This window comes from Pelophylax lessonae, assembly GCF_965119305.1.
Source record: "Pelophylax lessonae genome assembly, chromosome: 9".
Classification (NCBI taxonomy): domain Eukaryota; kingdom Metazoa; phylum Chordata; class Amphibia; order Anura; family Ranidae; genus Pelophylax; species Pelophylax lessonae.
In genome coordinates this window covers 272,974,998-272,992,126 of record NC_138776.1, presented here as the reverse complement: position 1 = coordinate 272,992,126, position 17,129 = coordinate 272,974,998, and the positions used below count along the sequence as shown (strand labels likewise).

The window sequence follows — 17,129 nt, the reverse complement described above, 5'->3', positions numbered from 1 at the left end:
AAGTTATCCAGCTACAAAAGAAAGAGATGTCCCCGTCCTCGGGATTCCACACAGGAAGGTCACACCATTCCTAACTATACCAAGGTTGGTGGGATGGAGCATCTAGAACATGAAAGGGATGCATGGAGATTTATGTATTGTAGAAGATGATATCACATCATTAAAGCTTATATTTCCAATCCTTCTCTTGGTTTAGAGTGGAGATCCAATTGATTTAGAATTTGAGGTTAAAGCAGAAGAAGAAGAGACGTATGTGAGGGATGATCAGCAGTCTATGGAGGAGGATGGAATAACGGGGACATTTATAGAGGAGGACACTCCTACAGAGATCAGCACAGGTGAGTCATTAACACTAAATACATTCCTCCACCCATACTGCTCACTGATTGGTCCAGATTAGGGCAGGGACTGGGTGATATCAACCTGTAATCCCCTGGTCACTTTCCTGAGCTGTGTTCCCCATCCTGTATTCCTGTATTTCTCTCGGATAATCTTCCTTCTCTGTGCTGCAGATACAATTTATGTCTCTAGACTGGATTTATGGAGATTCTGGGGTTCGGCTGGCAGCAAAATGTTGGATTTTACCATAGGCATTTCTCAACTTATGAACTTGGGGCATATGCCTTGGGTGTCTTGCCCACGACCTGGGTCTAGCAAGATCACGGACAGAGCAATTCTCCCAGGATTAATTGCCAGCAGCTGGGTTGGGGGGAGGGGGGGATCCTGTGGGTCCTGAGACCTATAAAAATGTGCACGCATAGTTCTAGATCCAGGGCATTCTCAGGAGATGAGAGGCAGCGGTGTTGAATCTCCGCAGCTTCCCGTAAGTAAGTAAGCTATCAATGACCCTAGAACACCAAAGTGAGGAGGCACAATGATCACCAAACATACACACATGGACTTACCCCTGACCGTTGCACTTTGCTGTATAATTACATTGTCCTGACCCCTGCTCTGACCACTGACCATTTCATAGGCCTAAGGGAATTAAGGGGCCAAGCCCAACCCCTGAAAAACAACCCCCACCATAATCCCCCCCTCCACCAAATGATTTTGACCAGTACACAAAGTAAGGTCCATAAAGACATGGATGAGCGCGTTTGGGATGGAGGAACTTGGGGGTGTGGGGTTGTTTTTCAGGGGTTGGGCTTGGCCCCTTAGTTCCAGTGAAGGGAACAATTAAGGCGTCAGCATACCAAGACATTTTGGACAATTTCATGTTCCCAACTTTGTGGAAGGAGTTTGGGGATGGCCCCTCCCTGTTCCAACATGACTGCACACCAGTGCACAAAGCAAGGTCCATAAATACATGGATGAGCGAGTTTGGGGTGGAGGAACTTGACTGGCCCGCACAGAGTCCTGTCCTCAACCCGATAGAACACCTTTGGGATGAATTAGAGCGGAGACTGCGAGCCAGGCCTTCCCCCCAACATCAGTGCCTGACCTCACAAATGCACTTCTGGAAGAATGGTGAAACGTTCCCATAGACACTCCTAAACCTTGTGGACGGCCTTCCCAGAAGAGTTGAAGCTGTTATAGCTGCAAAGGGTGGGCCAACTCAATATTGAACCCTATGGACTAAAGCCTCGTACACACGCAACGATTATCGGCCGACCGATCGTTCCGTCTTTTGTCCAGAGTGGTGTTTTGTTGGTTGGAATGTGCCTAGACTGCACACAAATTTTCTCGGCCAACAAAATTCTACTTCAAAAGTGATGTCATGTGTTGGGTTGCTTTCTTTGTGTTCTTTCTTCTCTGAGGATGCCCAGTCTTGCTCATCAGATTTTTCCCTGTCGAAATCTGTACTGACTGCATGAAAATCGGCCGTTGTGTTGACGGCCAACAAAAATTTTATAGCCTGCACACCAGATTTTTTTCTGCCGAAAAGGCGGAGTTGGTTGTCGGAAGCATCATACTAACAAGCCGAAAATCGGCAGATCGGACGTTGGCCGAAAATTCCCTGCCAATTTTCGACGCATGTGTACGAGGCTTTAGACTGGGATGCCATTAAAGTTCATGTGTGTGTAAAGGCAGGCGTCCCAATACTTTTGGTAATATAGTGTAGATGAATAACTTGAGCTAGGGATATAGTAGACTTTTGCAAGCCATTTACTTATTTTAGTGGAGGTCTTGTTAATTGTTTTTATCCACAAGTGACACCAAGCAGTGGACTTCTCCCTATAGAAGAGATCCTTCTCTGTCTCGCATTTGTTGGTTTGTAACCATAGCCCAGTTTCAGAGTAATAAGAGGTCCTCTTCCTAGGCTTCAGGTGTGCGGATAAATTCCCCTCATTGTTCTGAGAAGTTATTCTGTACGCAGGCTTGTTTGCAGACCAAATTAATTCCCCTTCTGCCTCCTGGGATAGTCAACACTGTCCTTTGACCTATTTGAAATCTGGTCCCATAGATCCAAATTATAGAAATTATACAATATACAATTTTATTTATAGAAGTTCTCATATTTGATTGGAGGACAGACTTTTACATGGTGATAATAATGTGATAACATCCCCCAATTTTGGAACCTTAAACAGAAAGTGATAATGGGGGAGGAGTCAGTAGCCCAATGATGGTGGTCTTCAGGATCAGTCCAGTCTTCATCTTGGTTGTTCTCCCCCCATCCTCACTCTCTGACCTCTGGTGGGGCTCAGCCCCGCTGTTATTCATGACTAAATCATGGACTAAATAAGGAAGTGCGGGACTTCTTGTGTTGGGAAGATGGCAATGAGTGATAGAGGGGGAGGGGACACTCGTCCTATAATCCCCTCATCACTGTCACTCCTATAAAAGACAGTTCTCGTTGTTTCCTCACCCTCTGACTAAGGTCCATGAATAAAGAAATGAACTGGTAGGAGATCAGAGGACCCATTTATTAGTTACCTTAAAGGAGGGAATTGTAAGGTCCTCAGAGAAAAAGCTGCCTGATGTGGGCGGAGTCCTGGTTTAGGGGAACCAATCTGCTGATGTCTAGTAATAATCTTTGTATTTCTATTTTAGTACATGGACGGGAGAGGAGGAAAACCTCAGAGGATTGTCTCACTTTGTCTCCAGACTGTAATGAAGAAGACATCTCACATAATTGTCGAGGAGAAGATCCAGGTGTTTCAAATGTCCATCCGGCACCACACAGTGTAGATGGACCATCGTATTCCTCTTATCCTGAGGAACCTCAGACTGTGAGGGACAGTGCCGGACCATCGTATTCCTCTTATACTGAGGAACCTCAGACTGTGAGGGACAGTGCCGGACCATCGTATTCCTCTTATCCTGAGGAGCCTCAGACTGTGAGGGACGGTGCCGGACCATCGTATTCCTCTTATACTGAGGAACCTCAGACTGTGAGGGACGGTGCCGGACCATCGTATTCCTCTTATCCTGAGGAACCTCAAACTGTGAGGGACAGTGCCGGACCATCGTATTCCTCTTATCCTGAGGAACCTCAGACTGTGAGGGACAGTGCCGGACCATCGTATTCCTCTTATCCTGAGGTACCTCAGACTGTAAAGGACAGTGCCAGACCATCGTATTCCTCTTATCCTGAGGAACCTCAGACTGTTAGGGACAGTGCCAGACCATCGTATTCTTCTTATCCTGAGGAACCTCAGACTGTGAGGGACGGTGCCGGACCATCGTATTCCTCTTATCCTGAGGAACCTCAGACTGTGAGGGACGGTGCCGGACCATCATATTCCTCTTATCCTGAGGAACCTCAGACTGTGAGGGACGGTGCCGGACCATCGTATTCCTCTTATCCTGAGGTACCTCAGACTGTAAAGGACAGTGCCAGACCATCGTATTCCTCTTATCCTGAGGAACCTCAGACTGTTAGGGACAGTGCCAGACCATCGTATTCTTCTTATCCTGAGGAACCTCAGACTGTGAGGGACGGTGCCGGACCATCGTATTCCTCTTATCCTGAGGAACCTCAGACTGTGAGGGACGGTGCCGGACCATCATATTCCTCTTATCCTGAGGAACATCAGACTGTGTGGGACCGTGTCGTCCTTCCAACAGATGTATATCCAGTGCCCCACAGTGTGGATGGACCATCATGTTCCTCTTATCCTGAGGAACCTCAAACTGTGAAGGATGGTGCCGTCCTTCCAAAAGATGTCCATCTGGTTCCCCACAGTGTAGATAGACCATCTTGTTCTTCTTATCCTGAGGAATCTCAGACTGTGAGGGATGCTGCTGTCCTTCCAACAGATAAGAAGTTTTCCTGTAATGAGTGCGGAAAGCATTTTCGCTTTAAATCCAGTGTTAACGTGCATAAAAAATCTCATACAGGTGAGAAGCCGTATTCGTGTCCTGAGTGCGGGAAAAGTTTTCTACGTAAAGTAGGTCTCACTAAACATCAGAGGACTCACACAGGGGAGAAGCCGTATTCGTGTTCTGAGTGTGGGAAAAGCTTTTCAGATGAGTCCTATTTTTCCATACATCAGAAATCTCACACAGGCGAGAAGCCGTATTCCTGTTCTGAGTGTGGGAAATGTTTTCTCCGTAAAGGAGATCTCACTAAACATCAGAGGTCTCACACGGGGGAGAAGCCGTATCCCTGCCCTGAGTGCGGGAAGCGCTTTTCAGACGTGTCCTATCTTTCCATACATCAGAAATCTCACACAGGCGAGAAGCCGTATTCCTGCTCTGAGTGCGGGAAAAGTTTTCTGTGGAGATCCCAACATATCAGACATCAAATATGTCATACGGGCAAGAAGCCATTTTCGTGTGCTGAATGTGGGCAGTGTTATCTGAATAAATCAACACTTGTCACACATCAGAGGACTCACACGGGGGAGAAACCATATTCCTGTCCTCAGTGCGGGAAACGTTTTTCAGACAAGTCCTATCTTTCCAAGCACCTGAAATGTCACATGGGGCAGAGGCCGCATCCCTGTTCTGAGTGCAAAAGAAGCTTTGCACAGAAATCAGAACTTATCAGACATCTGAGGACTCACACGGGGGAGAAGCCGTATTGTTGTTCTGAGTGCGGGAAATGCTATTCACTGAAGTCCAATCTTACCGTACATAAGAGGAGATCCCACTCAACCCCTAAAGGCGTATCAGTTACCCGAGTGCGGGAAATGTCTTCTATATGAGTCATATTTTGCCGTACATCTGAGATCTCATGTGTGGAAGAAGCACACTTTGATATACATCTCAGAAAACTCCATGACTTATCTTCGTAATCTGAAGAAACTGTTCATAAGGAGATCAGTGAAGTGTTGTACAGTGTTAGCCATTGATAGCGGTAGAAAAAAATGTATCAATAACTTTCGTTGGTTGAGTATATTTTGTGGTGTAAGCTTTCACAAAAACTTAGGGGTCCATTTATAAAAGGAAAATTGTTGGACGAATGTCATAAGTATTCGTCCAGCCATCACAGCCCTATTTTGCCTTATATGTTGATTTCCACCATCTCCATCAGGTGGCCATATTGTCTTTTTTTATTTTTTACCTGTTTGAGGATAGATGGATCTGACCATCATAGGATATCAATTGAGCAAAGTACGGTCACAATTCGTGATGGATGGGTGAATGCTTGTGACATTCGTCCAATTATTTTTTTTAATAAAATACACCCCTTTGTTTACTTCATCAGACATGCTTTTATACAAATTAGGGATCGACCGATATCGGTTTTTCGTTGCCGATTTCGATATTTTGGCCATTGCATATCGGTATTGGCCGATATGGGCCGATATTTTGAACATTTAATGTTTTGCAAAATAAACACAATTCTCAACACAAATCTGTTACTGAACCCTTTGGTGGGTGCGTGGCTAGCTGGCACCCTGTGGTGGGTGGCTGGCTGGCACCCCGTGGTGGGTGGCTGCCTGGGACCCTTTGGTGGGTAGGTGGGTGGCTGGCTGGCACCCTTTGGTGGGTGGCTTGCTGGCACTCTGTGTGGTGGGTGGCTGGCTGGTACAGGCCTGTGGGTGTGTGGGTGGCTGGCTGGCACCCTTTGGTGGGTAGCTGATTGGATGACACCCTTTGGCGGGTGGGTGGCTGGCTGGCACCCTTTGGTGGGTGGCTGGCTGGTACAGGCCTGTGGGTGGGTGTGTGGGTGGGTGGCTGGCACCCTGTGGTGGGTGGCTGGCTGGCACCCTGTGGTGGGTGGCTGGCTGGCACCCTTTGGTGGCTGCCTAGCACCCTGTGGTGGGTGGGTGGCTTGCTGGCTGACACCCTTTGGTGGGTGGGTGGCTGGCTGGCACCCTTTGGTGGGTGGCTGGCTGGCTGGCACCCTGTGTGGTGGGTGGCTGGCTGGTACAGGCCTGTGGGTGTGTGGGTGGCTGGCACTGGGCAGCTGTGGGTGGGTGGATGTATGGCGGCTGTGGTAAACACACTGTGTGCACTGTACACTCACTGTCCCGAGACTCCCCAACTCCAGACGAGGCTGAGGGAGGCAGCCTAAGAAGGCAGAAGCTGTCCTAGTGCGCGGAGGGGCGTGGCGCAACATACGCAATGACGTCAGGACAATATCAGTAACCTCCGGGGCCGATTCCGATATATCGGGGAAAGTGCATATCGGCCCTCGATATATCGGCCTTGCCGATAATCGCTCGATCCCTAATACAAATCACTGATAAATCATAATCATGTACACATGAGTACAGCAAACAATGGAAAGCACAAGTAAATAAACCAATGGCAAGCAAAGGAGATTTGTTACGGGGACACAGGTCAGTAGGTCAAGGGAGTTATTCACAAATGAGTCCCGGTAAAAAAGTGGAGATCCTTTTAGTCCTCTAGAAGCCAAATGGTGAACTTAACAAAGATGGCAGTCTAGTTGGAGCGATAGTGGCACAGGAAGCTTAAATAGCTATTGGGGCCCCCATGAATGTATGTTCCCATTCTTTCCTCATAAAAACAGTCCCCCCCCCCCCGGTCCTCAGTACTATGTTCAGGTGACACCTGTTCCACCACAGGAAGGCCTAGTCTTCTGTTTTTAATGGTGGATCAGTGGGAGGTCAAACACTGAAGTAGTCCCTTCCTAAAGAAAGTGAGGAGAGATGTCGCTATAGAAGCCCTGGATAGCAGTAAAACCATAAAGCATGGGTGCTCAACCTGTGGGCTGCCAGCTATTGCAGACTACAATTCCCATCATGCCTTTGATTTTGGGAGTCATGCCTGTAATCTTCAGCCTTGCAATGCCTCATAGGACTTGTAGTTCTTCAACGGCTGGAGGGCCACAGCTTGAGCACCCATGCCATAAACGGTTCTAGTCCTTCCATATTCTAAATAAAACAAAAAAAAAATTGTCCGGCCATAACCATTAGGGTGGTGTGGACAAATGCTTGACAGTCTAATTCTGGCACTTCCTGTTATGGGATGACAATGCTCTGTGCCTGGCTCCCAGTTGATCCTCTTCATTTTCATAGCTACATAGTTAGTCTGGTTGAAAAAAGACACACAAGTCCATCTAGTTCCACCAATAGGGTTGGTGGGGACTACAAGGAACCATGCTGACACACAATGGGAAGGAATGGTCCACTAATGTCACCATCTGGACGCTGGTCCTGGACAATGACATGCAGCTGATATTGTAGAGTATGTACAGAGGAATTGATGGAAAGGCACTGGGGGAGATCAGCAGAACCAAGATGGAAGAAACATGGTGATTGCATGTGATAAAACATTGTACAGAGCAAACTATACATCAGTCGTGGTTTATGTCTACCTTAATAAACAGTCATATTGTATGAAAGACTCTTGCGTCACTTGTCTCTATGATACACTCTATGATACAGAATTCTTCTTCTCCTTGTAGCAGAGTGTCCCAGAGAGAGCCAGGAAAGGTCCTGTTCGGGGTTTATACATCACCCAGGCATCTCTCCTGTGCCTTTAGGGATCTCTGAGCCATGATCCAGTTCGGAGCTTCGTCCTCTTCACCAGGCCAATTTAATCTCACCTGAGACAGACAGCAGGGCTCTCTCTCAGCCTGGGAACACAGACAACGTTTGTCTAGGAGAGCAGAAGGTTGGTAACACTGTTAGTGTGTGTCTTTGAAAGCTGACAAGCTGTAGGCTTGCTCAGTCTGCGTTAGTTAGGGACAGCATTGTGTGTAGTAAGCACCGGGACACGGCTAGGCTTTTGTTTATTATTATTATCCCTGCTTGTTTTCCTTAAAGCACTGTACAGCGCCTGGTTATAAACTTGTATATAGCACCAATAAACACCGCACTGTTTGTCACTCCCTTAGTGGATTTGGTATCTGTGCCTGAAAGACTGCTCATCCCAGGGAGCTTTGCACCTGCTACCTGTTCCCCAGCTTACATCCTCTAGGAGATGGTGAATAGAGACACTCGGACTGAGGCCAAAGCCATCATCATGTTTATAATATAATATTATCAGTTTATAGTTCATATCATTAAGATAAGAGACTTTGGTCACTAACAAAATTTGTGTAAGTCTCATAATCATAGTCCCTATTCTATGAATCTTCTCTGAGGCCCAGCATCAACCAAGCTCCATTTTGGAAAACAAACCCCCATAGTGTACACAATGCTCAGATAGGATAATTCAATCAATGGCTTGAGTTGTGTAAGGTTCTAACAAGCCTTTTCATTGTGTCTCTGTTGGGTTGTCTTTTTGCTGACCAGGTTTTGAAGGACATGTGTAGATATGTCACCTTACAGATTCATTGGTACAATCAAAGATCCCCAGATGAGAAGTTTCTCCACACGGGTGAGGTCATGATGAGCACAACATGGACTCCAAGCCTTTTTCTGTGTTTCCCTGTTGTGTCACCTCTATGGTGACCACTTTGTGAAGGAAATGTGTAAATGTGGCACCTTACAGAGTGTATGGGACAATCATGGATCTCCAGATGAGAAGTTCCTCCATAAAGGTGAGGTCATGATGATCAGAACATGGACTCCAAGCCTCTCTCTGTGTATCTTCCTTAGGTTGTCTCTGTTCTGACCAAGTTGTGGAGGAAATGTGTGGATGTCACTATAGGGGTTGTTTGTGAAACGACTCCACATTAATGAGGTAATGATGAGCAGAACATGGACTGCAAGCCTTTCCTTCACGTGTCATTATTGGGTTGTCTCTATGCTGACCGCTTTGTGGAGTAAATGTGTAGATATGTCAGCTTACAGATTGATTGATACAATCAAAGATCCCCAGATGAGACGTTTCTCCACACAGCTGAGGTTATGATGAGCAGAACATGGACTCCAAGCCTTTCTTCATGTCTCTCTCTTTTGCGTCAAATCTATGGGGACCACTTTGTGGAGGAAATGTGTAAATGTGGCACCTTACAGATCGATTTGGACAATCGTGGATCTCCAGATGAGAAGTTCCTCCATAAAGGTGAGGTCATGATGATCAGAACATGGACTCCAAGCCTTTCTCCATGTCTCTCTTTTGGGTCACCTCTATGGTGACCACTTTGTGGAGGAAATGTGGCACCTTACAGATTGATTAGGGCAATCGTGAATCTCCAGATGAGAAGTTCCTCCATAAAGGTGAGGTCATGATGAGCAGAACATGGACTCCATGTATCTACCTTGGGTTGTCTCTGTTCTGACCAAGTTGTGAAGGAAATGTGTGGATGTCACTATAGGGGTTGTTTGTGAAACTACTCCACATTAATGAGGTAATGATGAGCAGAACATGGACTGCAAGCTTTTATTTCACGTGTCTCAATTGGCTTGTCTTTATGCTGACCACTTTGTGGAGTAAAGCCTCGTACACACGCACCGATTGTTGGCCGTGAATTTTCGGCCAATGTCCGATCGGCCGATTGTCGGCTTGTTAGTATGATGATTCCGACTGCGACTTTTCGGCCGAACAAAATCTGGTGTGCAGGCTATAAAATTTTTGTTGGCCGTCAACACAACGGCCGATTGTTCGTCAGTCAGTACAGATTTCGGCAGACAAAAATCAGATAAGCAAGACTGGGCATGCTCAGAGAAGAAAAAAGACACGGAAAGTTAACCAGCACATGACATCACTTCTGAAGTTGGTTGTTGTTGGCCGACAAAATTCGTGTGCAGTCTAGAGCACTTTTCAACCAACACAACAACACTGCACAAAACAATCGGTGCGTGTGTACGAGGCTTTAATGTGTAGATGTGTCAGCTTACAGATTCATTGGGACAATTACAGATACCTCAAGTGAGGTTACTCCACAAAAGTAAGGTCCATAATAAGCAGAACATGCACTGCAAGCCTTACCTTGTGTGGCTGTGTTGGGTTGTCTCTGTGCTAACCACTTTGTGGGGGAAACGTGACCTTACAAGTCGATTGGGACCATCACCAGGTAAGAAGTTTCTCCACCTGATGAGCAGAACATTGACTCAAAGCTCTGCACGTTTCTCTTTTGCATTGTCACTATGGTGACCACATTGTGGAGGAAATTTGTAAATGTGTCACCTTACAGACTGATTGAGACAATCACAGATCTCCAGATGATAAGTTCCTCCACACAGGTGAGGTCATGATGAGCAGAACATGGACTCCAAGCCATTTGTGTTTCTGTTAGGTTGTCTCTGTGCTGACCAAGTTATGGAGGAAATGTGTAGATGTGTCACCTTACAGATAGATCGGGACCATCACAGATCCCCAGAAGAGAGGTTCCTCCACACAGATAAGGTTAATGATGAGCACCTCCTCCATGTGAGGCTCACAGGGCTATATTGATGGACCTTCTACAGGGTTCTACAATTTCTTCTCCCCATAAATGAATTATAATTAGCTGCTCCCAAAGACCTCAAAAGATATTAAAAGCTGAAATCCAGGCTAAATAAAAATAGTTTAAGAGCCACGTACGTTCCTACTTGAGTTTTGGCGTCCGTTGTGTATTTCTTCAAGCTCTGTACAGGCATTTCCTGTGCCAAAAAACAGTGACGGCTGTTAGCTCTTCTTCTAAAGGGTGGCTGGTTTCGGTGTCTGGCCCCTCCTGTAGTTTTTTGGGGGTGGACCTGCTATGCCCCTCCCACCGCTATGCTCTCTGACCAGACTCTTTGCAGCACAATGATAATGTTGTTACTATTTTTTACCAGGTAATATCTAAGTCTTTGTAGGAATTTGGTGAACAAAAACAAGATTTCTATCTTTTGGGCTATTAAATAAATTTAAAGGAACATTTCTGCGATCGGAGTTCAGCTTTAAGTGTCAAATGTGAGAAGAAGAAAATGTGACAATAGTAGACTGGCCTTTTACTGAAAATGTATCCCACTGAGATGAAAAACTCAAACTAGTCCTGATTAGCTCATGGGCCTAGTAGAAGCTTCAGCTTGTAACCACTAATCTGAGGACCCATGTGTACAGCAAGGATTTACAAAGCTTTAGAGTCACACTGTCACCACAGGATCAGCACTCCCACCAAGATCTGTATTTAGATAACCCACTATCTTATGCATACATCAGAAACCATTTAATTTACCCGTTCGGATCAAGCTCTCCTTTGGTTCAAACACAAAGCTCATGCCATGTCCTTACATTGGTAACCAATGGGAGAAGGACCCCCTTATATCAGTGGTCAGTGTAGTGGGCCCTTACATTGGTGACCAATGGGAGAAGGATCCCCTATATCAGTGGTCAGTGTAGCGATCTCCAACATTGGTGATCAATGGGAGAAGGACCCCCTTATTTCAGTGGTCAGTGTAGTGGTCCCTTACATTGGTGACTAATTGGAGAAGGACTCCCTTATATCAGTGGTCAGTGTAGTGGTCCCTCACATTGGTGACCAATTAGAGGACTCCCTTTTATCAGTGGTCAGTATAGTTGTCCCTTACATTGGTGATCAATGGGAGAAGGACCCCCTTATTTCAGTGGTCAGTGTAGTGGTCCCTTACATTGGTGACTAATTGGAGAAGGACCCCCTTATATCAGTGGTCAGTGTAGTGGTCCCTTACATTGGTGATCAATGGGAGAAGGACCCCCTTATATCAGTGGTCAGAGTAATGGTCCCTTACATTGGTGACCAACGGGAGAAGGACCTCCTTATATCAGTGGTCAGTGTAGTGGTGGCTTACATTGGTGACCAATGGGAGAAGGATCCCCTTATATAGTGGTCAGTGGGAAGACTGCCCCGCTTACAGATCATTGATGTCAGTTGTTACTGAGAGACAGAAATTGTTCATTGCTCAAGGAACCCCTAGAAACCTTTGGAGGAACCCTGGCTGAGAAAGGCTGGACTAGGCAGTAATATATTTCTCCCCCCTTGGTGGGAGTGGAGATGACCCATCTATAAGAATATACAGTACATACACACACAGCACAAGGCCGTGTTCTCACTACAAGACGGTTCTCTGGGCTGCAGTTCTTCTGACCTCCACAAAAATTTTTTTTTAAGCCCGTAGCGTGTGAAACACACTCAAAAGACTTCACCCGGTGCATAAAAAGTGCACACGCAAACGTGAACACACAAAAACTGCACAGGGTGTGCGAAAATGGTCTGGCCTCCGAAGAGGCTGGACCTATACCTTGATCCCCCGGGGCGCAAGACTCCTGACAGGGACTGAGGTACTTCCTATGGTTTGCCTGGCCGAGACCTGGAAAACCCCGTTCTCCAGGGGGACTGCCGAAACAGCCCACCCCAAGTACTGGGTGGGGCTCCCCCGAAGGGAGACCCCATGAGAGAGGGCAAACTAAGCCAGAAGGCCATGTCCACCCCCTCCCAAGACTTTCAAGGTAGGCCCAGAGACCCACACCGTACTCATCGTGCAGGAAAAGAAGAGTGAAAGTGAAGTGACACACCACAAAGAAAAATACACACAAACAAAAAGGTGGGGAAGGGGAAGTGGAAGTGGAAGTGGAGAGGTGAATTAGTGCCTTTGTGAAAATACAAAGGCAGGCCTTCCGGCCGGAATAAAAAATTCCTCTGGTCGAAGCCAAAAGGCCTTGCCCAAGAGGCAGGTGCTTAAAAAAGTGTGTAGGTGCAGTGACCATGGTGCCGAAAAACTCAAGGCGAGCTGCCCCTCACCAGTGAGAATTAAGGCACCCCTGGGCTGCCACCCCAGGGGCACATACACTACGGGCTTTTTCTACCCCGGCCCAAAGGCCAGACCGAGTGTAGCCCTATCCCATCAGGAGGCATCAGAACGTTGGACAGCTTAGGGTGAGCCTGCCTTCAACTAGGGACAAGCTTTTTGCAAGGCCAGATTCAACCCAGGAGGAAAGGCCCTCCCACCGCCATACGCCATTCCTTAGGGATCACATCCAGGAGCAGTACTAACCAGTCGGACAAGCTGGTTTTCTCGCTCCCTTCAAACTGATAGGGGCGGACCCATTCAAATCAGAAGGCAATGGACCCATCCGGCTTTCTCTGATGTGGGCTTACTTCTCAGTCCCCCGGTAGTTCCGGAGCGCCCTGGTTCATTTCAGCCCCCACCGATACTAACCGTCAGGTTCCATACCAACTGATAAGAACAGATACTACACTTGATCTTAGCCAAAAGGCCGAGAAGCGACCTCCACAAAATGGTGATCTCACTGCTACCATAGAGATAGCAAGTCTCTATGGAAGACAGGAAGTGATGTCAGGAATAAATAGGAAGTTCCGGGTGAGAGGTGAGTTGGGAGGAAATAGAGATGAGACATCGCTGGAAGTGGCAGCAGAGGAGGTAATAAGATCTTATTTTCTATTTACACCCAGTAACCCCCCCCCCCCCCCCGTCATGTCCGTCCTCTTCCCCCATAGTCACTGTGACCTCTTTTATCTCCAGCAGATGATGATACACACATATATAGTGTGGAAACCTAGATTAACACCTTCAGGGTCACAATATTTATATATATGTATATTCGTTATCAATTATCATCCTTACCTATCTAGGCAGAAACGTGTATAAATCAAATGACGATCCAAATGAGGATGGAGGAGGACCGGAGTCACATGACTGAGAAGATACTAAACCTCACCCTGGAGATCATCTACCTGCTGACTGGAGAGGTGAGGAGGATTCTGGGAGGTCACATGACATCACTCTTATCTCTATTAATAAAACACAGACCTGACCGGAGAGGTGAGGAGGATTCTGGGATTCTAACATGATATTCCTATTGGTTCTCCAATACAGAGATTTCCTCTTCTGAAGTCAGGTGATCATATGACCATCACAGTGCCTCCATGTGACTCCCTAAAACCTGAGAGACACAACATGCAGAAGATTCTAGAAGTCACCAAGAAGATGATGGAGCTGCTGACAGGAGAGGTGAGCGGTGCTGGGAATTCTGGGACATTATCCAGTAACAGACAAGGGATGTGTCTGGATGGTGACTGTATCATTGTGTGTGTCAGGTTCCTATAAGGTGTCAGGATGTCACTGTCTATTTCCCCATGGAGGAGTGGGAGTATTTAGAAGGACACAAGGATCTCTACAAGGACGTCATGATGGAGAATCAGCCGCCCCTCACATCACCGGGTAAGAGGAGACTTTATTGTAAAGGAGAGAGCAGTACGGAGGATCCACCTAGATCCCCCCATCATCTGATAAACACATAGAAACAATGTATTCAGTCAGTGTGTGTGTTTCCTACAGATGGATCCAGTAATGGGAACCCACCAGAGAGATGTCCCCGTCCTCTGTATTCCCGGGATTCCACACAGGAAGGTCACACCATCCCCCACCATCATCAGGTAGATAAAAATGGATGAGAAACCCTAAAAGAACATAACATTATTTGTGGTCAATACTAAAAGACGTCACCCCCTGGTAAGGACAGTCGGTGTGGTGTGCCTGAACCGACGTAAGGGGGGTAGCCTGTAAATAAAGAGGGCACCCCCAAGGGAAAGAGGTAGAGAAAAAAGGGTGAAGGAGGGTGGGGTGACGATCCGAGGCAGCAGGCCGGTCAAGGGGAGGGGCGGCGCTATAAAGCCCGCTAGCTCCTCCCACAAATACCGGCCTGCGGCCGCACACTTGTGGTCAATACTAAAAGACGTCACCCCCTGGTAAGGACAGTCGGTGTGGTGTGCCTGAACCGACGTAAGGGGGGTAGCCTGTAAATAAAGAGGGCAAAAAGAGTAAGCAAAACAACACACTTTATTCAAAATATCTAGGACACAAGCTTGCGAAAAGCCAATCTCAATTCCTTCTCTGGGTGCGGTATATACACTTGGAAGGCGTCCGACTCCCACCTACCAAGCCTTTTAATGATATGGCCTGGCGTATTATTCCCTGAAGCAGCCGTAGCCGCTCCTATCCGGAAGGAATGGCCAGAGTGCGCTGCCGGGTCCCACCCCAGTCTGATGCAAAGAGAACGTATGTAAAAAATGAATTTGGACGTAGTGAGGGGAACGTCCAGGAGCGCAAAGAGCGGTGCATGGCTGGGACTGCTCAGGGTCTGAGCCACGAAAACATCCAACACTCTGACCGGGCACCAAAGATTCCCAGACGGGTAAAACGGGATGGTAACGGGGTGGCCCACCTGCCTGGTCTTGGTGCTCTGCAGAGTCAAAACATAATGATCCCCCCATTTGACGAGATCTCGCTTGAGGAGACACAACCGCCCCTCAGCTGCGGAAGCTACCGAAAACTCCCCGGGTCTGAGAAAACCGTAGAAAGCCAGATACATTGCCGCTTTGACCACAGCATTCGTGTATGGCTCAAAGGGCGACGTGTCCAGTAAGTTGGAGAGGGCCCTAAATTTCTCCCCATCTATCGGCAGCCGCCTGATGGGGGAATGGTGATCCAACCTGCCAATGCCCTTCAGGAGGCTCTTCAGAGGATATGCCCGGAGGAAAGGCAAGGAGTTTGGATGGTGCGTCAGAACGTGGTGTTGAACACCCGCCAGATATAGTTTAATAGTACTGACAGATAGCTTGAGTTGGAGGTGGCAAAAAGCAGCGAAGGCGACCATGGTCTGCACTGACTGGTCATCCAACCCAAATTCCACTAAAAACCTTTGGAAGATGGCCAAGGCTCGGTCATAAGCCTTCCTGGTGTTGGATGACAGAGCCATACGGGCCAACTCCCGTCCATGCGCCATGATGCGGGCTAGTCCAGGAGCAGATCCTTGAACTCCGGGGTCCGCGTGGGACATCTGTCGGCCGTCGGGTGGAGAGTGAAGAAAACCTGCAATTTGGAGCGGGAAAGAGCGTCAGCGGCTAAGTTGGTATGACCCGGAATGTGCTCACAGAAAAGAAAAAACTGGTAAGTGGCAGCTACCAAGGTCAGCCTGCGGACCAGCCTCATAATAGTCAGGGACGATGAACGGCCTTTATTGATGATATCACAAGCAGCCATGTTATCACTGAAACATTTGACTGCCTTCCCTGACCAGTACCTACCCCAGGTGACAGCAGCTGCCACGATAGGGTATAATTCAAACAGCGCTGAGGTTTCCCGGAAAGCAGGTAAGGCTAGAGACTCAGCCGGCCAACTATCCCTGAACCATGAGTCCCCGAAGATGGCTGCGAACCCGGTACTGGCGGCCGCATCCGTCCAAAACACAGGGGACTGGGCAGAGATGGGCGGGATGAACATGGAGATACCGTTCCAGCTTTCCAGGAACTCAACCCACATACCCAGGTCCGCCCTGGCAGGGGGATCCAAGTGGGAGATGACACCCTCCGGAAGACCTGGCAACAGCCGCAGCAACCGAGAGATAAAGGACCTGCCCTGGGGGATGATTCGCATGGCAAAGTTTAATGACCCGATCAAGGACTGCAACTCCTTCCTGGAAAAAGACCCTAGTTCAAGGAACCTGTCTACCACCCCACGAATACGTTCAAGTTTGTCCACAGGGAGGCTGGACTGCATGGAGACAGAATCCAGGGTAATCCCCAAGAAATCCAGCCTGGTGACCGGACCGACCGTTTTGCCTGGTGACAGGGGAACCCCTAAGGTGGAAAATAAGGCCAAGGTACTACTTAGACTGACCGGCGTGCAGTTGCTATCCTCGACCAACAGAAAATCATCAAGGTAGTGCAACACCGAGGGGCACCTGGAGACATTCAGAAGGAGCCAGCAGAGCGTCTCAGCAAAGGTATCAAAAATCTTGGGGCTGCTTTTAGACCCAAAAGTCAGCCTGGAAGCGAAATAATATTTCTCCCTCCACTTTACACCGTGGATGTGCCATAAGGAGAGGTGAATAGGCAGCGGCTTGAAGACATTGGCAATATCCGTTTTACTGAGCCAGGCAGCCCTGCCAGCCCCTAAAATGGCCTGGATGGCATT

The 17,129-nt window shown here is 47.7% G+C and overlaps 2 protein-coding genes across 2 annotated transcripts in view; both read left to right on the top strand.

The window, feature by feature from the left end:
- The window catches only part of LOC309564474 (uncharacterized protein), a gene marked incomplete at its 3' end in the record, with an annotated part of 139,275 nt that overhangs the window by 116,380 nt on the left and 5,766 nt on the right, over positions 1-17,129 (top strand). Inside the window, exon 16 of the mRNA XM_082269103.1 lies at positions 3,975-4,528. Coding sequence (XP_082125229.1) covers positions 3,975-4,528 — 554 coding nt within the window. The remainder of the gene's footprint in view (positions 1-3,974; positions 4,529-17,129) is intronic.
- LOC309564134 (gastrula zinc finger protein XlCGF66.1-like) lies at positions 13,808-14,608 on the top strand (the record flags this gene model as incomplete). Its single annotated transcript, XM_082268763.1, has 4 exons — positions 13,808-13,903; positions 14,031-14,165; positions 14,252-14,375; positions 14,493-14,608. 4 exons carry the CDS (start codon positions 13,808-13,810, stop codon positions 14,606-14,608), a joined length of 471 nt encoding a protein of 156 aa, XP_082124889.1.